Source organism: Thalassophryne amazonica, chromosome 10, assembly GCF_902500255.1.
Source record: "Thalassophryne amazonica chromosome 10, fThaAma1.1, whole genome shotgun sequence".
In the NCBI taxonomy this organism is placed as follows: domain Eukaryota; kingdom Metazoa; phylum Chordata; class Actinopteri; order Batrachoidiformes; family Batrachoididae; genus Thalassophryne; species Thalassophryne amazonica.
The window spans coordinates 99,195,989-99,220,103 of record NC_047112.1 but is presented as its reverse complement, the minus strand read 5'-3'; the positions used below and the strand labels follow the sequence as shown (position 1 = coordinate 99,220,103).

The window sequence follows — 24,115 nt, the reverse complement described above, 5'->3', positions numbered from 1 at the left end:
CTATGGAGGACAAAATGCAGCATAGAAACTGTAATAAATACCAGGTGATTATATTTCGCAACAGCCTTGATAAGATCTTACAGTCAAACAATAAAATGACAACAGTAACACAAACAAACCCAGCCGATGGCGTAGGTGTCAGGTGAGACTTTTTTAGTGTCCAGGAAGGAGCAGAGCTCTGGCTCATGGTACTGCAGCAGTAGTCTGTACAGGTGGAAGGGGCGCCCATTTGGCACACAGTCCCTGAAGAAGAAATAAATGACCTTTTAAATCCTGATTATTTGTATGTGTTTTTCTGTGAGCAGAATTAAAGGGTAATGTAAAAACGGATGCAGACCTCGGGATGTATTTGTTCATGATGGCATAGAAACAGTTGTAGAGGTCGCTGCGGGGAAGCTGAAGCCCCAGCAATGGTTTCAACAGGTACGGCCAACTCAGCTCTGGGCTGAAAGTAATGTTGCGTGACTTGCAGTAGAAGGTAATGGCAGATTCAACATCAGACACCAAGTCACCACACTCTTCCTCAGGTATTCCCAGCTGATCTAATCATGGGAATCAAAACAGCAGCTGTTAGCATTTCTACAAAACAAATATAATGGACAATTGTTTCATAAACAAGAATCAATGCGAACAAATAAAGACACCGACTATGACAAATGTAAAATAACTGATATAAAAGTAAAAAGATCAACACTGAAACACCAGCAACTTCCTAGCCAACAGCAATTTAACATCATCAATGGAAATAATCTTTGGCATACTAAAATATTCTTCAACAGATCACCAAAATACATACTATTTATTTACAATGATGATTATATATATATATATATATATATATATATATATATATATATATATATATTACATATGGAACAGTACACCAGGGTGAATGATGTGATTGTCACCGGGCTCAAAATCAAACCCCGGTCATACGTGCGGGCGGTGACCTTGAAGAGTGAGGGGGGAGAGCCCGGCGAGTTGGATGTTAGCTCCACGGAGAAACAGGTGGCTGAGTTTCTATGGTCCAAGGGGACCGAGTTGGACCGTAATAACATCGAGGCCTGCCAACCTCTGCCAGGAGAAATGCCAGTGAGAAACCAGCCGTAATACTCAGGTTGATAAACAGAAAAGACAAAATCCCTCTGCTGAAACAAGGGAAAAAGCTGAAAGAAATGAATGTCTTCATGAATGAGCACCTAGCCAAACAATTCTGATATAGCCTGGAAAGCACGACAACTCAAAAAAGAGAAAAAAATACAACACACATGGACTTCAAATTGCAAAGTATTCATAAAACTGAACAGGATCCCCGAGGAAGCCAGAGTGATCTGCATACGAAGCATCATTGAACTGGACAAATGTCAATGAATGTCACTGGATTATACAGCATCATCATGGTATGGAGTGGATTAGGACTGGGCATGGAGGTAACAAACAAAACACAACCATTGATGCATTGACAGAACTCACTATACATCTGGGGACATGAACCACATTACACAGAGGATACGTGACTATGAACAACTGGAACTGAACTCTTTTGAGTACACCGATCACAGCACTCTGGACTTAAATCAGGATATTGACCAGAACAATAATTTTTTCGCCACCATTAACAATAATTGCTGCTACTACACAGATGATCAATACAACCAGGATATTAAATCTGTGGGTAAACTATCAATTATTCATTTTAACAGTAGAAGCTTATATGCAAATTAAAAAAAAAAAAAAAGAAGGACTATCTGAATACTTTTTCACAACCTTTCAGTATCACTGCATCATCAGAAACATGGATGAATATTAAAAGAGGAATAGACTTTGAAATGGAGGGCTATGAACTTACATATAAAAACAGAGAAAACAAAAGTGGTGGAGGAGTAGCTATATATATATTGATAAAACATTAGATTTTAAGGTTATAGAGGGAATGACAACAGTGGTGGATAATGTTCTTGAATGCTTATCAATTGAAATCTGCAAGAAAAATAAAAACACAAATATTATTGTGAGCTGTATATATAGAACACCAGATTCTAGCATTGGAACTTTCAGTGAATGGATGGAAAGTATGTTTTCAAATATAGGCAACAAAACAGTTTTTATATGTGCGGACTGGAACACTGACCTGTTAAATGCAACAACCATAATCCTACAAATGAATTTATCGATACAATGCACAGTATGTGCTTTTTTTCCCCAGAATCACCAGACCCAGTAGGATTACATCTACTTCTGCTACTCTCATTGACAACATATTCACAAATGACACTGATAATAAAGCAATTAGTGGATTATTAATTAACGACATTAGTAGTGGTGTGCACAGTTCCGATAATTTGATAACCGATAATTATCGAAAATAATGTTTTCATTATCGGATTATCTTTTCAGATAACTTTGAAAACCATTATTGGACTAATTATCTTCCGATAAATTTTTGTCCGATACTTTTTAGACCGATAACGTGGCAAACAAAGCTGAACAGCTACAAACTCTTATGAAATTTAAAATCAGTTGAGCACCTAGCTGTTAAATGTTTTGTAGCAGATGTGGTTCATGTCCCCAGATGTATAGTGAGTTCTGTCGATGCGTGAAGCCATGGTTGTGTTTTGTTTGTTACCTCCATGTCCAGTCCTAATCCAGTCCATACCATGCAAAAAGAGGAGAGCTGCTTCTAGAAGAAACTGCTCTATCCTCTGCAGGCAAAGAAGAACTGGTCACAAAAAAAAAAAACAAAAACCTCATTTCTTTTAACCCCATACTGATACGACGGCAATATCACCCAAGTCATCCAGAGGCATACATTTTTATCTTATGGTTCAAATTTTAACCAAACTAATTTTGGACAAGTTATATAAATTAACATCATGTCTGAAGTTTTATAAAGTGAAATTATCAGATATATGTTTTAGTTTTAAAGTAATGCGCTAATTTTTAAGGTTTTAGTGTAGACATGCTGTGTCCCAGTGCATTATGGGTAGGATGGGGTAATCTCAGTACGTTCACGACATGAAAAATGCCTTTGAGACACTCTGATCAGGCTCCACGGACAACAGCATTAAATTCTTGTGCCTAAAATTCTTGTGAATATATTATGTGGGTTTACAGACATTATTGTGTTTGCGTTTATTAAATTCCACGCATCTTAAACGTAGCAGAGTAGCAGCAGACACAGATTATCTGGAATTTTGTTTTGGCAAGTCTCTACTGCCATCTACTGGCCAGTAGTGTTCATGGCAGTATTCAAACTGAAGCTGGGCTGATATTTTCAATCACTGTACTCGGTTCCATTCGCCCTATTGACGTATCCCATAATCCCTTGCGCACCAGACAGTCGCTGCAGTCAAACAACATATGGAGAATCCACATAACAACAATTGTAAATGAATATTATACTACAAAAATGTAATTTTTTTATTATTAACAATTTTAACATTTAACAATTATAACAAATAACCTGTGTCTGCTACGTTTAATCTGCGTGGAATTTAATAAACACAAACTGAATTTCAGACATATTATATATATTAGTCTGGAACAAAGACGACAAACAGTGTTGTAAAGGACAATAATCAAGACGTTAAAGAGCAAACTTCACTTTGCTCCAGAATGACATGACCAGGAAGCGAGAGTAGCTCACAGCAGCTTCCATTAAAAATAATGGAGAGACAGCCTGTGATTCTCGCATGTTTACATAAAACAAATGCAATAACAACATCTAGAAACCCAGAGAATATATTCATGAGAGTTTTAGGCACAATATAAAAATAGTTTTATGTTGCAACGTTAATGTGTTGTCCATGTGCAACAGTTAAATTGCAGCTTGATCAGAGTGTCTCAGTGCAGGTTTCAAAGTTACTGAGATCTCGCAGCGCAGCGACCTCTCTGAAGTTTTGCGAGATTTGAAACGTCAATAGGGCGAATACCACAGAACTGCACAGTGTAAAAGTTCAGAGTGCACGATTTATGTTCTCACACACATTCTACGTTCAAAAACCACACGTCGGACTTGTGTTTCCATAAGCAAAACGTAAACAGAAGCTTTTTATTCCAAACTTAATTTACAAAAACTCTCAATGGGAGACATCAAAGTTAAAAAACAAAACAAAAAACATTACAAGACAGGTCTGCGGTGTTTGCACAGGCACAGTGCGAGAGGTGGTCCTGAGATGTTAAACGCAGCTCGTTATTTCATGTATACTAAACGATGCAGGACACGTGATTAACCTGAAACTCGGTGCAATCCAAAAAATTCTCGCACCAATGAAAAATCAATTGAAAAAGGGCCAAAACTCTGGCATCTGTAGATCATGGCAGTGTTCTATTTATTTTGACACTGGTTATATCAGATGGTTATCTAATTACAACTTGGCTTTTTTATTCTTTTTTTGAAAATGCCTTTTTTTGGGCATATTTTACAAAAGCACATTTATCTGTAAACACAACACACGACACACGTCACATTAACGTGTTGGTTTACATAGAATGAATGAGTCAACCAATCAGTGAGCAGAGGCACATTTTACCCAGAATGCCATCTGTCTGTGTTTGTTACAAAACTTCAGAATTAGTGCATTATTCAACATTAAAAGATATATGTTATAGCTTAACTTTGCACAAATGACAGAACTGACATTAATGGAGTTATTCTATCAGTATTCATTTTATTTACGCCAAACCATAACTCAGCACTGCTTTATTTTCCAAGACCTCGGCCTGATGGCAGCACTGTGATTGAGTAGAGAGTTGAGCTTTGTTGTTCCTCTCAGTTGCTTCTGTGCTGGAAACCATGTAGTAAACTGAAGGTTCCAGCAGGGGGCAGGACACTCAAAGACAAGTGCTGAGTCATTGTTTGGGTCTGTGGTTACCTTTGATGCTTTCAGAAGCAATCGTGGTGTTAAAACTCAAAATCAGCTTGTTAGTAGGTGCAAGTGTACCGGAGACAATACTGGAATTTATCGGTTACCGGTTATCTGTAACTTCCGATATATTTTTGGGTGGTTTATCGTTTTAACTTTATCAAAGATAACTTTTCAGTTATCTGATTATGTGTTATCGAAGTTCATTTTTAGGTTATCTGTGCCCACCACTGGGCATTAGTGACCATTTTCCAGTATTTACAATTAATAATATAAACCTTGGGGAAAAAACAGACCAAAAAAAAAAAAAAAAGAATACAGACGAGTCAAGAGAGGAAACCTTAAACTCACTAAGAAATGAACTGTTGGAACAGAACTGGGATACAGTACATAATGATAACAATGTTCATCATGCTTATAATGAATTCTTAAAAATATTTACCTTATTTATATGATAAGCACTGTCCAATTAAGAAATACAACAAAGAACTGGCATATAATATTTCTCCATGGATGACAAGAAGGTTACAAAATGCATGTAAAAAGAATACACTTTACAGAGATTTCATTAGCGAACTATAGAGGCAGAATATAAATATAAAAAATATAAAAATAAGAGCGAGTAAGAAAGATTATTGTAAGAGGATATTAGAAGATAATAAAAATAACATTAAAGGAACATGGAAGATACTAAATAATATTATAAGAATCAGCAATATGCACAATAGTTTACCCAAGTGTTTTATTGATAAAATATAGAAAATTATAACATGGATGAAGTAGCTAATAGAGTTAATGAATTCATTGTAAATGTTGGACCTGAACTAGCAAATCCCCAATACTGGGAAATATGGAGAGTATATACCAGAGAGAAATCCTTGTTCTTTATTTCTTAAAGCTATGACAGAAAAGGAAATATTGGATATTGTCATTAAAAGCAAGAATAAAACAATCTACAGACTGTAATGATATTGATATGGCACTAGTGAAAAAGGTAATTGAGGGCATTTCCAAACCATTAACACGCATATGTAATGATTAATTTCAAACTGGTTCATTTCCAAATAAAATTAAAATAGCCAAGGTCATACCTCTATACAAAACTGGGAACAAGCATCATTTCACTAACTATAAACCGGTGTCATTATTACCTCAATTCTCAAAAATACTGGAAAACTTTTTTTTTTTTTAACACTTTATTCAAATATATGTTGTCAACTCCATATTCAATTATGAAATACTGTAAAAACTTTTTAACAACAGATTAGACTCATACTTAGAAAAACACAGCATACTTGCGGAGAATCATTATGGATTTACAGTAGTGTTCAGAATAATAGTAGTGCTATGTGACTAAAAAGATTAATCCAGGTTTTGAGTATATTTCTTATTGTTACATGGGAAACAAGGTACCAGTAGATTCAGTAGATTCTCACAAATCCAACAAGACCAAGCATTCATGATATGCACACTCTTAAGGCTAGAAAAGGGGGTGTTCACAATAACAGTAGTGTGGCATTCAGTCAGTGAGTTCGTCAATTTTGTGGAACAAACAGGTGTGAATCAGGTGTCTCCTATTTAAGGATGAAGCCAGCACCTGTTGAACATGCTTTTCTCTTTGAAAGCCTGAGGTAAATGGGACGTTCAAGACATTGTTCAGAAGAACAGCGAAGTTTGATTAAAAAGTTGATTGGAGAGGGGGAAACTTATACGCAGGTGCAAAAAATTATAGGCTGTTCATCTACAATTATCTCCAATGCTTTAAAATGGACAAAAAAAAAAAAAAAACAGAGACGCGTGGAAGAAAACAGAAAGCAACCATCAAAATGGATAGAAGAATAACCAGAATGGCAAAGGCTCACCCATTGATCAGCTCCAGGATGATCAAAAACAATCTGGAGTTACCTGTAAGTGCTGTGACAGTTAGAAGATACCTGTAGATTCAGTAGATTCTCACAAATCCAACAAGACCAAGCATTCATGATATGCACACTCTTAAGGCTATGAAATTGGGCTATTAGTAAAAAAAAGTAAAAAAGGGGGTGTTCACAATAATAGTAGCATCTGCTGTTGACACTACAAACTCAAAACTATTAAGTTCAAACTGCTTTTTTAGCAATCCTGTGAAACACTAAACTAGTATTTACTTATATAACCACAGTTTTCATGATTTCTTCACATCTTCGAGGCATTAATTTTGTTGGTTTGGAACCAAGATTTTGCTCGTTTACTAGTGTGCTTAGGGTCATTGTCTTGTTGAAACACCCATTTCAAGGGCATGTCCTCTTCAGCATAAGGCAACATGACCTCTTCAAGTATCTTGACATATCCAAACTGATCCATGATACCTGGTATGCGATATATAGGCCCAACACCATAGTAGGAGAAACATGCCCATATCATGATGCTTGCACCACCATGCTTCACTGTCTTCACTGTGAACTGTGGCTTGAATTCAGAGTTTGGGGGTTGTCTCACAAACTGTCTGCGGCTTTGGACCCAAAAAGAACAATTTTACTCTCATTAGTCCACAAAATATTCCTCCATTTCTCTTTAGGCCAGTTGATGTGTTCTTTGGCTAATTTTAACCTCTTCTGCACGTCTTTTATTTAACAGAGGGACTTTGCGGGGGATTCTTGCAAATAAATTAGTTTCACACAGGCGTCTTCTAACTGTCACAGCACATACAGGTAACTCCAGACTGTCTTTGATCATCCTGGAGCTGATCAATGGGTGAGCCTTTGCCATTCTGGTTATTCTTCTATCCATTTTGATGGTTGCTTTCCGTTTTCTTCCACGCGTCTCTGTTTTTTTTGTCCATGTTAAAGCACTGGAGATCATTGTAGATGAACAGCCTAGAATTTTTTTGCACCTGCGTATAAGTTTTCCCCTCTCCAATCAACTTTTTAATCAAACTACGCTGTTCTTCTGAACAATGTCTTGAATGTCCCATTTTCCTCAGGCTTTCAAAGAGAAAAGTATGTTCAACAGGTGCTGGCTTCATCCTTAAATAGGGGACACCTGATTCACACCTGTTTGTTCCACAAAATTGACAAACTCACTGACTGAATGCCACACTACTATTATTGTGAACACCCCCTTTTCTACTTTTATTTTTACTAATAGCCCAATTTCATAGCCTTAAGACTGTGCATATCATTAATGCTTGGTCTTGTTGGATTTGTGAGCATCTATTGAATCTACTGGTACCTCGTTTCCCATGTAACATTAAGAAATATACTCAAAACCTGGATTAATCTTTTTAGTCACATAGCACTACTATTATTCTGAACACTACTGTAGGTAAAATAGATCAACCACACTAGCAATAACAGAAGCAATAGAACTAATCACAAATGCTTTAGACCACAAGAAATATGCTGCAGGGGTGCTCATAGTAGACTTGAAGAAAGCATTTGACACAATCAACCATGACATATTAATCAGTAAACTGGAACGAAATGGTATCAGTAGACTAGTGCTTGATTGGGTCAAAAGCTATTTAAGTGGGAGACATCAATTTGTAAAGTTGGTTAATTTTTCCTCATGTCTGGGCATTGTTTGTGGTGTCCCCCAGGGGTCAGTATTGGGACCCAAACTCTTTATTTTGTATATCGATGGTATGCATAAGGTTTCTAAGCTACTGCATTTTGTACTGTTTGCTGATGATACTAATATTTTTCCCTCAGGAGATAACATAGTACAACTGTTGGAGGAACTAACTACAGAAATGAACAAATTAAAAATATGGTATGACAGTAATAGATTATCATTAAATTTAGGGAAGACAAAAATAATGTTATTGTAGAATGAACACACAGGCAAAGATAAAGGTAGAGGGGGTAGAAATTGAGAGAGTTCATGAAAATAATTTCTTGGGGGGTAACTATATTTGACAAAATTAGCTGGAAACCACATATCAAATATATACAGAGTAAAGTCTCAAGAAACATTGCAGTAATAAATAAAGCAAAGAAGGTCTTAGATGGCAAATCACACCACTCTCTATACTGTTCACTAGTCTCTCCTTATTTTCAATACTGTGCTAAGGTTTGAGGCAACAACTACAAATCCTCATTATGTTCATTAAATAACCTACAGAAAACAGCGATACAGATCATTCACAAAAATGGTTATCAGGATCACACAAACGCAGTCACAATTACTCAAGGTTACTGACATTAGGCTATACCAAACAACACAAATAATGTTAAAAGCAACAAATAATCTACTACCGGGGAATATTCAACAACTGTTTAAAATCATGAAGGGGACTGCAATCTAAGGAGAAAATGTAACTTTAAAGAACCAAGATTTCATACAACCAGGAAACGTTTTTGTCTATCAGTATGCGGGGTGAGATTTCTGAAGGGATTTAGTGTGGAACTGAAGCAATGTTCAAATATGAGACAGTTTAAAATGCTGTTTAAAAATATGATTTTTAAAAGGTATGAGGATGAAGGAGGTGTGGCCAATCACTAGGTGTTTTAGGAGCAAATGTCTAGTTATTTATTTTGGTTATTTCTACTCAATTTTTTTCTTTTCTTCCTTTGGCTAGCATTGCAAGTCTCTTTTGTAGTGTTTGTGTGTATTATGTTTGTATGGTACATGTGGATTTCTATGCTGGACTGTACATGTGCTAATGGATGAATGTATTGGCTAGGTGTGTATGTTTATATGTATTAATGCATATAGCATGTGTGTAAGTTGATTATGTTATTTAATGAAGGACAAGGGGTGGGAGTAAATAATAGGGGTGTCGGAAAAAAATCGATTCACGTCCGAATTGCGATTCTTATTTATTACGATTCTGAATCGATCCAAAATGTCCAAGAATCGATTTTTAAAAAGCATTTTTTAAAACATTTTCTTGCTTACTCGCTGCATGTACTGTTTGTCAGGCAACGGCTTCCGTACTACAGCGTCCCCGTGGGGGGGGGTGATCCGGGGTGCTTCAAACACTCCTGAGCTGCAGAGTTCAGTGGCTGTAGCTTAGCATGGCAGATGATGAGCTAATTCAGCCAGCACCGTCTTTGCTGAAGGCAAATGTTTGGGCGCATTTTGGATTTTATTATTTGCTGCTTAAAAAGGAGCTTGACATGACTTATGCAGTGTGCAAAATCTGCAAAATGAAAGTCATGTACTTCGGAAACACTTCAAATCCGCAAGCCCACATACTACGTCATCACCTGGAGCTAAAAGAGGGGAGCAGCGGTCTCTGCCGACTACTGACCAGCGCTTCGCTAAACTGCCAGCCAACTCCGAACGAGCAAAGCAGATAAGTAAATTTACATCTAGAATCACTTGATTAACCTTGTAAAGCTGCATTTTCTTAAACATAAACATTTTTTAAGTAATATAACTATTTCTCAGAGCTCTTTGAATTGAAAATCGATTCCGAATCAAATCGTCACCCCAAAAATCGGAATCGAATTGAATCGTGAGTTGTTGAACGACTCACATCCCTAGTAAATAAGTTTTACTTCTCACTCCTTTTCGAATATTCATTGATTATATATTATTTTATATTATTATTGTCGTTATTTATTTCTGTGCCCTGATATTTGAAATAAACATTTCAATCAATCAATCAATATACATCGTCTTATAATCAAGTGTTCATTCTGCAGAGGCTTTGGTGTTCATGATCTACATCCCTGGTCACAATTATTGGCACTCCTGAATTTTAAACAAGAAAATAAATGTTTCATATATTGAGAAATAAAATAAAATGAACAAAATGCATGTGTGACAGCTATTGTTAGACATTGATGAATTTACATCAAATAAACAAAAATATTCCACGTGGATTGGGAGGTATCAGAGTTTGCATGAGATGGCTGCACTGCTGTAATTATAGTGATTTTTACAGGGGACCCGTGTATCATATTCTGGTGCTGGATAAAGTGCAATTTTATTTGTCACCATAGTTAGATTTTGACCACTCATCTACTGCAACACCATTCAAGTGCAGCTATTTGAAATTACATCTTGGTAGAATATGTAACATTCCACAGCTGTGTCTGCCACCCACTGGATGGTTAGTGAAAGGTGGTTAGATCAGGAATAAAAGTGGTTCAGTTTTGCTATATGTACTTTAGCTGCCATCTATTGAAAACTGGAAGACATCCTCTCCTCAGTGCACTCCCACCGTCACAATAAAGCCAGCTAACAATTTAGCACGCAATTACATGGAAATACAGGACAAAATATACCACAGAATGAGAAGTAAAACCTGAACTAGAATGTGCTGCTGTGTGGATGGTGCCACCATTTAGTATCAGTGCTGCAGATAAGTTATTGATTTCATTTCCCAACACTCATTAACTATTTTATGTAATTCAAGGCAGTCTGTGCGCTGCATCCTTCCACTGCGATCTCCATACGCCACTCCTGCCTTGCAATTTTAATGCACACTATTTCTACAACATTTAGTAAACACCTTCACTAGGCAGGGGTGGTGGCCAAGTGGTTAGTGTGCTTGGTTTCAGTGCAGAAGGTTCCCGGTTCAAATCCCACCCCTGCCACACCCCTGCTCCATGTGAAGTGGAGTTGCATCAGGAAGGGTATCCGGCATAAAACCTGTGCCAATTCAACATGCAGATCCACCTTGGATTTGCTGTGGCGAACCCAAGTGCAAACAAGGGGTCAGTAGTTACAGTAGTGAAAGTTACAGTAAACACCTTCACTAATTTAGAGTCGGGGTCACTAGGCGGTGGTGGGTTTGCAGGGGAGGCTGTGGTACAGAGGTGTGCCGCGGCTGGCCACGGCAGTCTGCCATCTGCCGTCTCTTGCCCTGCTTTTAATGCAACACTTTATCTTTGCTCACTTAGGGGGTCATACACAGCAAGGGAGATTAGCTTTAACAACTATGGTGGGGTTGGTAGGTAGGGTGAGTGTGGCATGTGGGGTTGGCCCTGAATGGCTGTGGATGTCTGGGGCTCTGGGGAAGGGGGTCTGCCTCACCGGTTCTGCTGTGGTCCCATGGCCCTGCTCTGGGCCTGTGGGGCCCGAGATCCTGTGGCCCGTTGTGGGGGTGGGGCGCAGGCGTTGACACTGGGGGGTTGGCGGCTGCAGGGGGGATGGGGGCCGTGGTCTCCGTGGGGTGGTGCCCCGCTCTCGCTCGGGCGGTCTCCTGATGATGGGCTTTGGGGTGGGATCCGGGGTGGGGGGGGTTGGGGGGCCCTGCTGGCTCCGCTGGGGTGGCCTGGCTGTTGGGGGGCCTTGCATGCTTCCTGGCCCCGGGGTCGGGCCCCGCCCTCGTATGGCTCGGTGGTCCCTACCGGTGCTTTGGATTCGGTTGCAGTGGCTCCTATGCCTCCCGTCCTTGCCGCCGCTCGCTCCCACCTTCAAGGGCCGTGGCCCTGGTGGTGTGGTTCTGGGGCTCCCCCTAAAGGTGGGCTCATGCAGGCGTCCTGTGTGCTTCCCTTGGGTATAGGGCTGGTCCCTGTGTCTCTGGGGGGGGGGGGGGGTTGTGGCCATCACCACAATTCGGTTTTGGCTGCTCTCAAGGGAATCAAGACTCTGGTGTCCTAGATTAGGGTATGGATGCTCACTAATTAGACAACAGACTGTTGCTGTCACTGTTTGTTCATGTGTGGTTGTTTGTCCTGGTATGTTGTACGGTTGGGGCCCGTCTCATTGGTGTCTCACGTCACAGTTATTGCCTTCATCACTTGTCTTACATTCTTGTCTGTCTTCGTGTTGTTTTGGTGGTCAGCCCTTCCCGATAGAAGTTGTTGGTTGGCTTTGAGTAGGATGTTGTAGGCTATTCAGGAAGGGTGGATGGGGGTCACACATGCACCACATTCACTCATGCACTACATACCTTCTGTCTTGCAAGAATAAATTGCATATATGGGAATTAATGTTCATAATTGGTTCTGCCAGTGTGGCATGTACCATTACTATATATGCAGACAAGGTGGGGGGGGGGGGACTTGGTTGACTACATTACAATACAAATTATGTATAAACTGCTGCTGCAACATGTCCAGGATCTGTTTAAACTGAGGGATTCCAGTTATAACTTAAGAGGAATTTTGTTTTTTGAGAAACTGAAGATGCGAACTACTGCAAAGAGTCATCGTGTCTCTGTAAAAGGGGTTAACACCTGGAACAACTGTCCTAACAACATTAAAGTACTTGGTACTTTGGTGGGCTTTAGGAGGCATTACAAGAAATTACAAGAAAATTTCTTGTAATTTATCTTAATAGATTCCGGGCAAAAACGTCCAGACAGAAAAACAGCTTCTACCCGAATGCTGTCAGACTGCTGAACAGTTCAACATCCACCACCAAACTGTGAACACTGCACTACATGCACATTGTCACCTTCTTAATACTCTAACGCTGCTGCCCCTGTACCTTGTATATATATATTCTATGGCCACAGGAGTGCACATATTGTACATTGCAGAAGTTTATATTGCAAAAGTTTATACAATAGGTTAGGTAAAAAAATTTTTTTTGTCTCAGTTAACTACACCAAGACCTGGAGAAACTGCATTTCGTTCTGCCTGTAAGGGTCGAGTGACAATAAAAGTGAGTCTGAGTCAAATAAATTAATTGATTCATTCATTCATATAAAGGTAGAAATTCTCCACACAGTAAGAATGTGTCACCTTGTGATATTAATATATTTGATGAAATGTTTATATATGTGCTGCAGTTCATAAGAATAAAAACACATCGCAGCAGGCAGAATATGAAACTTGAGCAAAGAAGTCAAGTTAAGTCAACCATTAAACACATGGTGATATAATCCGACACTCCCAAAAATGCATCAACCTGATACAGAAAGACAGACAACAGGATTATAGCCTGCACACCTATCTACTCCGTGTAGTAGTGGCGGTGGGGGACCAGATATGCTCACAGGCTAGTCCTGTCTGAACTTTACACAAATTTACAATGTGGCGGGGGCGCATAATGAGGTCATTACTCACAGTAATTCAAATGCTACTTTGGGCACACAGGATTATAATTTTTTTCTTGTCTCAATTTGATTATGGTAATTAATTCCCACATTTGATTCGTTCATGTGCTTGCTGAGTCGACTGCACTGTACCGTGCAGTGAAAGAGGTTAGTTGCTACATGGATTAAACAAAAAACAAAACAAAAACAAGTAAATTATTGAACAGGATAGCTCTTTTGCTCAGGGGTATATGAATGCACAGGGATGTCTTTAAATTTAATTATCTCATGTACACGAACAAAACCAGTGGGAAAGGATTATACGAGGTCTGTCCAAAAAGTATCGGACCTTTTTATTTTTTGCAAAAACCATATGGATTTGAATCACGTGTGATTGCATCAGCCAAGCTTGAACCTTTGTGCACATGCGTGAGTTTTTTCACGCCTGTCGGTTACGTCATTCGCCTGTGAGCAGGCTTTGTGTGAGCAGTGGTCCACCCCTCTTGTCGGATTTTTATTGCGAATAAATGTCTGAACATCAATTTTTTCCAGAAACTGTGAGAGACCTCCAGGTGGTAACCATTCAGAAAATTAAGATGGCTTTCAGGGACGATTTTATGGGGATTACACAGATTAAAGAGTGCTCCAGCCGGTTTAAAGACCGCCCACAGCTGCTGAGAGCGCGCCGCGCTCTGAGCGCCGATCGACGGGCTGAAACCCCGCTGAAACAACCAGATCATTTCCAACGTGAATGCTTTGTTGATCCGGATCGTCGTCTGACTTTCACAAAAAGGCAGAAGGCGTGGACATCAGCACTTTTTCGGCACATTCTACTGTTACAGTAGTTTTTTTCATGGAAAAGGAAGCAGAGGATTGCCCCACCGTGCCGCTCATGGCGCAGGACAAAACCACCTCCGTGTGAAGTCCTGTGAGGCTTCATCACGGCGTTGCTTTGCGCCATGCGGCTCCATCCTGATGCGTGGAATTCCTCCGCACGTCTGTCTCAATGTGCCGAAAAAGTGCTGATGTCCACGTCTTCCGCAATTCCTGTGCTAGTCAGACGACATACCGGATCAAGACAGCGTCCAGTTTAGAAATGAACGGCACATTCCACTGTTACAGGAGTTTTTGTCATGGAAAGAGGAGTGGAGGAATTCCGCGCGTCACGGCGGAGCCACATGGCGCAAAGCAACGCCGTGATGAAGCCTCACAGGACATGTTGGGTCATGTCCAGCTCATGCTCAATTTCTCGGATATTCACACGACTGAAAAGCAAACGGAAGCCGTCTGAAAGGCACCCAAAAGCTGTCCTGTGAGACCAACATGGAGGTGGTTTTGTCCCGCGCCATGAGCGGCACGGTGGCGCAATCCTCCGCTTCTTTTTCCATGAAAAAAACTCCTGTAACAGTGGAATGTGCCGAAAAAGTGCTGATGTCCACACCTTCTGCCTTTTTGTGAAAGTCAGACGACGTCCCGGATCAACAAAGCCTTCACGTTGGAAATGATCTGGTTGTTTCAGTGGGGTTTGAGCCTGTCGATCGGCGCTCAGAGCGCGGCGCGCTCTCAGCAGCTGTGAGCGGTCTTTAAACCGTCTGGATCACTCCTTAATCTGTGTAATCCCCATAAAATCATCCCTGAAAGCCATATTAATTTTCCGAACGGTGTCCACCTGGAGGTCTCACACAGTTTCTGGAAAAAAATTGATGCAGCAAAGCTCCAAATCGTTCAGACATTTATTCGCAATAAAAATCCGAGGAGGGGGGTGGACCAGTGCTCATACAAAGCCTGCTCACAGGCGAATGACGCAACCGACAGGCGTGAAAAAACTCATGCATGCGCACGAAAGTTCAAGCTTGGCTGATGCAATCACACATGATTCAAATCCATATAGTTTTTGAAAAAAATTAAAAGGTCCGTTACTTTTTGGACAGACCTCGTATACTGAGCATACACTACAGCACATCAACAATTTTCATGACAATTTCTTTTGTATTTTCCTCCCCATGACCCCTCTTGTGCTCTGTGGCTGTGCTGTGGACACCATGGACAAACTATGAAATCAGATTTTTTTTTTTTTAAAGGTGTGCAAGTTTTTATTTTTTCAGCTGCTCCCCTTGAGGATTCTCAGCAAAGGAAACATCCATTTCCACATCACACAAATTCTTTATGGATGTTTGCTGGACTGGTCACTCGTGATTGCGATGAGTGGCACTAATTTTATTCTGTTACTGCCAAAAAAATACCATAATATAATTTTAGGTCTATGTCACCCATCTTTACAGCAAACTGCTGATGTCCACTTAAAAGACTGCTCAGGAAACACGTTAAGAGCCCCTTCACACATAGTGTGAATTTGGTTGATTTGCACATAAAGTGCGCATGAAGCAGGAATTGTGTGCAAAACATGTAAAATCAGAGCTGCCTCGTACATCTGTTTCTACAACTATTTGCGCACACCAGTGGCTGAAAGACAGAATTTGCGCTGTGCGAGCCCATCGAACCCTCTCGTGGCAGGTGTTGGTCTAATTCCAGGTGACACGCACAAACATCTAACATCACTCACATGGCACTTAGAAAATGTGTGGCCAGTCGCACTATTAACACGACAACAGTCAGCAGACAATCACTGTCGTGCTGGCAATGAAATTTCTCTAAGTGCCCCACGAGTGTTGCTTGAGTGTGTGCGCTAAACTGACAGGAGGTGTGGCCGCCGACAGAAGCGGCTGTGGAGATCTGTCGTTCTGGACACCCCAGCTGGACAACACATACTGTGTTTGGACGGACATGGACTAACAACTGCCCACTGTGATGCGCTTGTGTCTGCTCGCTGTCAATCATGTGGACATAAATAAAAATATATATCGCTGTGACAACAGGCTCCAGTTTCCTGCACCTTTCACAGGCCAGCGATGGTAACTCAGTGGTAAAGTTTCTGACTGACAACCAGAGCTTTTGGAAAGTACGGGTTCAAATCCCATGGGTGACATGTATTTTTTTATTTTTTATTTTTCACAGCAGCTGCGCGACATGTAACCACATCGGGCAGCTGCTGGCACTGTGTTCCCGTGTGCAGGAACTGTTGTACCGGCATCGTGCACGCCTGCCCGTCGGCGCAATGTTTCCTAGTACACTCATATGAGCTGTAGTTGTCCATATTCGCACTATGTGTGAAGCGGCCGTAAACATTGTTCCACAGTATCAAAAAGAAGACATGTTGAACCCTGGTACCTTTTGGACAGTTAAATGTGTACCCATCTGAAATTATGAATTTCGCATTTAAAAATCTACAGCTGGTGCTAGGTTAGTATGTGCACCACCACGTACATTGTTCTTTTTCAATTATTTACTTAAAATTTAGGGGTGCCAATTCTGACCAGAACTACAACTTCAAAAATTTATTGTTTGTGTCAGTTACTTACCAATAATCTGTTTACTGCGGTTGTGAATGAGGGTCTGTTCTGGTAGATCGAGGACACCATCCCAAGGAGAAAAGCTGTCTCCTTTACCAGACACATTTAGAGCGATCTGTCAAGGAATTAAAAAGGGACCAACAATTACTATATATACATATACACACACACGCATCCACACAAAATGCATTCGGAAAGTATTCACAGCACTTCACTTTTTCCATACTTTGTTACAGCCTTATACCAAAAAAGATGAAATTCATATTTTTCCTCAAAATTCCACACACAATACCACATAGTGACAATCTGATTTTTTTTTTTAAAGATATTTGCAAATTTATTACAAATAATTTAAAGCAGCCGGTATGCTCTGTGTCAGCCTGATCCCATCAGATCTCAGAAGCTAAGCAGTGCAGAATCTGGTTAGTACTTGGATGGGAGCCCTCTTCAGAACACCAGTGGTTGTGTGCATTTCTCCAGGTAAAACTGGAGTTGCATCAGGAAGGGCATCCAGCATAAAACTTGTGTAAACTGAGTGATTTGGAGAGAAAGGCTTTATTCAGGGAGGTGACTAAGAACCCAATGGTCACTCTGTCAGAGCTCTAGCATTTGTCTGTGGAGAAAGGAGAACCTTCCAGGAGGACAGCCGTCTCTGCAGAAATCCTCCAATCACAGTTGTATGGTAAAGTGGCCAGACAGAAGCCAGTCCTTAGTAAAAGGCACATGGCAGCCCACCTGGACTTTGGCAAAAGGAAACAAAATTCTCTGGTTTGAACTCTTTGGCGTGAATGCCAGGCGTCATGTTTGGAGGAAACCAGGCACCATCCTAAAATGAAGCATGTAAAGGTGGTGGAAGCATCATGCTGTGGGACTAGGAACTGAGAGACTCGTCAGGATTGAGGGAAAGATGAATGCAGCAATGTACAGAGACATCCTGGATGAAAACCTGCTCCAGAGCGCTCTTGACCTCAGACTGGGGCAACGTTCATCTTTCAGCAGGACAATGACCCTAAGCACATGGTGAAGATATCAAAGGAGTGGCTTCAGGATATCATTGTGAATGTCCTTGAGTGGCCCAATCACAGAGCCCAGACCTGAATCCAATTGAACATCTCTGGAGAGATCTGAAAATATCCGTTCACCGACGCTCTCCCCATCCAACCTGTTGGAGCTTGAGATAAGGTTGCACCCGATCCAGTATCGGGATCAGCTTCCTATACCGATACCCTAATTCACGTATCCGAAAATACAGATCCAACCCGCGACGTTTTCCAATACTGAAGAGCCACTGTGAATCGGCTCAACTGTTGCTGCTACTCTCTGCTTTGTTTGCTGCTGAGACAAGGAGGGGAGAGGGGAGGTTTCTGAAGCCAAACTGTCTGAGAGCTCTGTTCCGCAGTGTTCAAAGCTGAGGGTAGTGAAAAATTTTCTGCCCAGCTCTTGGGTACAAATTGTCCACAGGGATTTTCCAAAAAATGAACTGAATTGTTGCTGAAAATGTGTGCTGAAAAGTTAGCTGCTTCAACGTCCCAAGGCTGTGAAATGCTTTGAAGCACAGAGTGCAGCTGAGGAGGACAGCCGAACAGAGATTCTGTCCACTGAAAGGGGAAAAATATCCATTAAAATCCTTCGGTATTAATTCAGAGTTTGTCACGTGAGCATCGCTGGTGATACATTTAGAAATTTACAGCTTGTTTTACAGTTGAAAGGCTTCGTGTTTCTATCAAGTTCCAAGTTTGCAGGAAAACAGCGAGAGAAAAAGAGAGAGAGAGAGAGAGAGAGAGAGAGAGAGAGAGAGAGAGAGAGAGAGAGAGAGAGACAGAAAGGCCTTAATTTTTACTCTTAACACTTGCTTTGACAATGTAATGTTTCCCATGTCAATAAAACTCATTTGAAATTGAAAATTGAGGAAGGGAGACAGACAGACAGACAGAGAGAGTGCTGTCTTTTCTCTTTCAGGCTATAAAAGTCCATAAAAAATAAAAGTACTTAATTCTTTCACCAAAACATCAAATCTAGGCTTTCATCTTAGATACACCTTCTGTCAAATTTTAGCTGAACTTTCATGTCTCCTTTTTTAAGAAAACCCTCATATAAAATCAAAAATAATGATAATAATAATAATATTAAAGCAGAGCTCTGGTATTGGATCGGAAAAGTATCGTATCAGCAGATATCCAAATTCAGGTATCGGGATCGGAAGTGAAAAAATGTGGATCGGTGCATCCCTAACTTGACGGTGCTGCAAAGATGAATGAACAAACCTGTCCAAAGATAGGTACACCAAGCTTATGGCAGACGGCAGACTTGAGGCTGTAATTGCTGCCAAAGGAGCGTCAACAAAGTATGGAGCAAAGGGTGTGAATACTTTTTTTTTAATACTTTATTTTCAGTTTTCCATTTTATACAACAACAAATAAACAACCCCCCACACCCCATCCCCAAAAGGATGCTCTGTTAATTCACAGTAAATATACAATGTTCCAAGGTCAGTCACATTCCAATATTACATTATCTACATAATGCCAAATTTTAAAAGGATTTATATCCCTTTCTAAGTTTATATGTTTTTTTTCCTCTAAAGGTACAAAGTTATTCATTTCTAATTATAACCCAATTACATTTTTTCTGCAAATCTGATTTGTTAATCATGTGTGATGTCAGACTGTATAGTATCGGGTAACGGTGGAAAAATAGTCAACCATTTCACATTTGGATGTATTACTCCACGCCCTGACCGGTGTTCTGACGAGATGTCATTCCTGTTGAAATGTCATTCCTGTCCTCCGTGCAACTGCGCATGCACATGCATGTGCAATATTGTTGGGACACAGAACTGTCAATTTATGTGATGAGATGCACAATTCGACAGAATACCGGCTGCGTGCATTGATAGCTGTTAGCTGAGAGCAAGAGAAAGTCGCATACCCCAGCCGCCGCCAAAATAGGTGAATTTAAGCTACCATAAGAAATTCTGATTCTGATACAGAATTACCGTTTCATATTTGATGGATTTTCACATTTAATGGATTACTCCATGCCCTGACCACTGTTGGAGCAACGCTCCCTCGGCTCAACGGTAAGCCTCGCCAACCGAATTACCTACAGAAAATAAACTGTGCAAGCGACTGAATTGAATTACAATGGGAATAACCCCCTTGCGTCTGATGATTGCAGACATTCATGCTGTTATATGGTGCAAATAGGCGTTTTTAAAAACTCCTCAATTTGCTACCATATAACCAGCATGAACATCCAAAAATCATCAGACACAAGAGGGTTATTCCCTAAATACCATTTAGTTATGGATAGAGGGAAATCAGGCTATCAAATGACAGCAATACACTTTATGGCCACTGCGTGTTACTTGTGTTACTTCCAAAAATTTTATTTGAAATTTATTAACTGGTTTACCTTTTTTCATAAAGATCCCTAGCAATTTATTAACTGGTTTACCTTTTTCATAAAGATCCCGAGCAAGAAAAATTCTGGATCAACAGATAATGAAATTTGAGTAATCTTAGTCAAGACATCACAAAGGTCAATCCAGAAATCTCTCACCTTCACACATGACCAAGTACAATGTAGGAAGGAGCCAATGTCCGCAGCACATCGGAAACATGTATCAGATAGATCAGGTTTAGACCTGTGAATTTTCACTGAAGTCAAATACAACTGATGAAGGAAATTATAGTGGGAAAGCTTGTACCGTGCATTTACAGTGGCAGATAGACTGTCTTGACATGACTGTGACCAATGTGATCAATTGTGATGTTTAATTCTGATTCCCACCTCTCCTTAGACATATACAAAGCTGGTTTAGGACATTCAGATATTAACTCAGAGTATACTTTAAGAAATTAACTTAAGCCCTGGTCCTACCAAATAATGAACAGTGAATAATGAGCCACGCAAATGGCTAAACGTTCACCAGCGTTGCACTACATAGTGCTACATGGATCATATGTGGTTTGATGTGGACCCAAGTCATTCGAGGCTGGACGGGGCTCAAATGACAGGTCAGTCATGGCTCACTAGAGGCTGATACGTGGCACATGTGAGGTACAGAGAGGCACATAGAGGTGCCTTAGTAGCATATACGTGAATCATTCTTCAAATAATTGCCGACACGTCCATATGTGGCTCATTATTCATGGCTTACTATTCGGTGGGACTGAGGCTTTACATGTTCACTATCATGTGTCAACTTTTCCATCTCAGTGAGTTTGGATAAAACCATAGAAATGTTCAAAGTGCTCTTCAAAAAAGACCACAGTTGGAGGTAACAAAAGAAAATATCGTTAGACAAATTACATTTTCCTCTTAATTGTTCAAAAGTTATGAAAAGTCCATTCTCATAAAGGTCCTCCAATTTATGAATCCCATTGTGATGCCATGCTTCCAGGATCTTGTTATTTACAGTCAAAGGGATAAGTTCATTTTGCTTTAAAGGTGATTTTTGTGACAGTCCCATCTCCTTACCAATGTTTTTGTATACATCATACCAAAGTTTGATAAGGTGTAAAACAATTGGGTTATCACTCTTTCTTGACAAAATTCGGTAATTGTATTTGTAAACAAAATGATTGAAAAATTTGTTCTTTAAATAATAAAATGCAATATGAACCCAGGATTGTAATTTACAAACAGAGACAAAACGAATCGCATTTGGGCTGCAAAGTAATATTTTATTTTTTTTTAAATCCGATCAAAGTGATGGGGAGGTTAAACTATCTGTTTAAATCTTCCTCAGTTTTTTTTTGTTTAGTAATGGATCATAATTTAATTTATAGAGATTCTTTAAATTATTGTCCACAACTATACCAAGATATTGTATTCCAGTTGAGACCCATTTGAATGCACATGCACTTTGATACGCTGAATAGTTGAATGTTGTTAATGGGATTATTTCACTTTTATCATAATTTACCCTATAACCTGAGACAGCACCATAAGTGTCTAATAAATCCTGTAGTCGAGCAAGAGAATGAGAGGAGTCTGTTAAATATAAGAGAACATCATCAGCTGACAGATTCATTTTATGGGTTGTCTGACCAACTTTAAAGCCCTTTACGAGGTCTGTTAGAAAAGTATCCGACCTTCTTATTTTTTCAAAAACCTGATGGATTTGAATCACGTGTGCTTGCATGAGCCAACCTTGAACCTTCGTGCGCATGCATGAATTTTTTCACGCCTGTCGATTGCGTCATTTGCTTGTAAGCAGACTTTGTGTGAGGTGTGTGTCGTTCGCTCTGCGTTTTTTCATTCCAAGGAAAAAGCCAGAACAACTGGAGCAGCGCAACTGCATCAAATTTTGCCAGAAACTGGGCGACAGCCAGGTGGAAACCATTCGGATTATTCAGACGGCTTTCGGTGACGATCCTATGGGCATCACACAGATTAAGGAGCGGTACAACCGGTTTAAAGACGTCCGCACAAGCCGTGCTCCGGTCAGCCATCAACATGCTGAAATGATCAGATCATTCCAAAGACTGTAGATGATGGAATCCCAAAATTCCCTGCAATTGAACATTGAGAAACATTGTTCTTAAACTGTTGGACTATTTTTTTTTCACGCAGTTGTTCACAAAGTGGTGATCCTCACCCCATCTTTGTTTGTGAACGGCTGAGCCTTTTGGGGATGCTCCTTTTATACCCAATCATGACACTCACCTGTTTCCAAACAGGTGTTCTTTGAGCATTCATCAACTTTCCGAGTATTTTGTTGCCCTGTCCCAACTTTTTTGAAATGTGCTGCAGGCATCCATTTCAAAATGAGTAAATATTTGCACAAAAACAAAGGGGTTATCAGTTTGGACATTAAATATCTTGTCTTTGAGGTGTATTCAATTGAATATAGGTTGAAGAGGATTTCCAAATAATTATATTGTTTTCATTTACATTTTACACAACATTCCAAATTCATTGGAATTGGGTTTTTGTGTGTGTGTATATATACATATATATATATATATATATATATATATATATATATATATATATATATATATATAAATCTATAATCTCTTTAAGTTATTGGCAGACAGGCGTTTTTGAATAAGCCACTCTGGTCTGAATTAATTATTTTTGGTAATATTAGACTAAGCCTATTTGCTAATACTTTAGAAATAAATTCATAATCTGAGTTCAATAGTGAAATAGGCCTGTAAGAGGCACATTTTTGTGGGTCTTTACCTTTTTCAAATATAACTGTGATTATGGCAGTCGAGAAGAATTCATAAAGCATACGTGTCTTAGATGAAAGGTTTATTACATCCATAATCAGTGGGATAAGTAAATCTTTCAATTCCTTATAAAATTCTGGAGGAAAACCATCTTCTCCTGAGGATTCATTAAACTGAAGCAAATTTAGAGCTTTTGTAATTTCTACGTGTGTAAAAGGAAGGTCAAAAATTTTCTGGTCCTCTTCACTAATTTTTGTGATTCAATTTTAGACAGAAAATTGTCAATATGGGCCAAATCACTGGGCAATTCTGAATTGTACAAATTTGAATAAAACTGTTTGAATGTATCATTTTTTTCTGTTTCAGTTTGAATGGTATTGATAGTCCCAGTACTTTCCTCTGCTTTCAGTTGCCAGGACAAACGTTTATGTGTTTTCTCTCCCGATTCATAATACCTCTGCTTAGCTCTGAAAATAGCTCTTTCAATTTTGTAGGTGTTTAATGTATTATACTGATGTTTTTCTCAAGGGTGTGAATACAACCCCTGGCAAAAATTATGGAATCACCGGCCTCGGAGGATGTTCATTCAGTTGTTTAATTTTGTAGAAAAAAAGCAGATCACAGACATGACACAAAACTAAAGTGTACATATACATATATATATATATATATATATATATATATATACATGCATATACATACGTATATACATACATATACATACGTATATACATACAT

The 24,115-nt window shown here is 39.6% G+C and overlaps 1 protein-coding gene across 2 annotated transcripts in view; it reads right to left on the bottom strand.

The window, feature by feature from the left end:
* The window catches only part of tbc1d23 (TBC1 domain family, member 23), a 76,833-nt gene that overhangs the window by 21,050 nt on the left and 31,668 nt on the right, over positions 1-24,115 (bottom strand). For both annotated transcript variants that reach the window (XM_034180600.1, XM_034180601.1), the window contains exons 3-5: positions 17,202-17,307; positions 338-542; positions 120-243 (exon numbers count right to left, since the gene is read on the bottom strand). In XM_034180600.1, the coding sequence (XP_034036491.1) occupies positions 120-243; positions 338-542; positions 17,202-17,307 (435 nt within the window). The remainder of the gene's footprint in view (positions 1-119; positions 244-337; positions 543-17,201; positions 17,308-24,115) is intronic.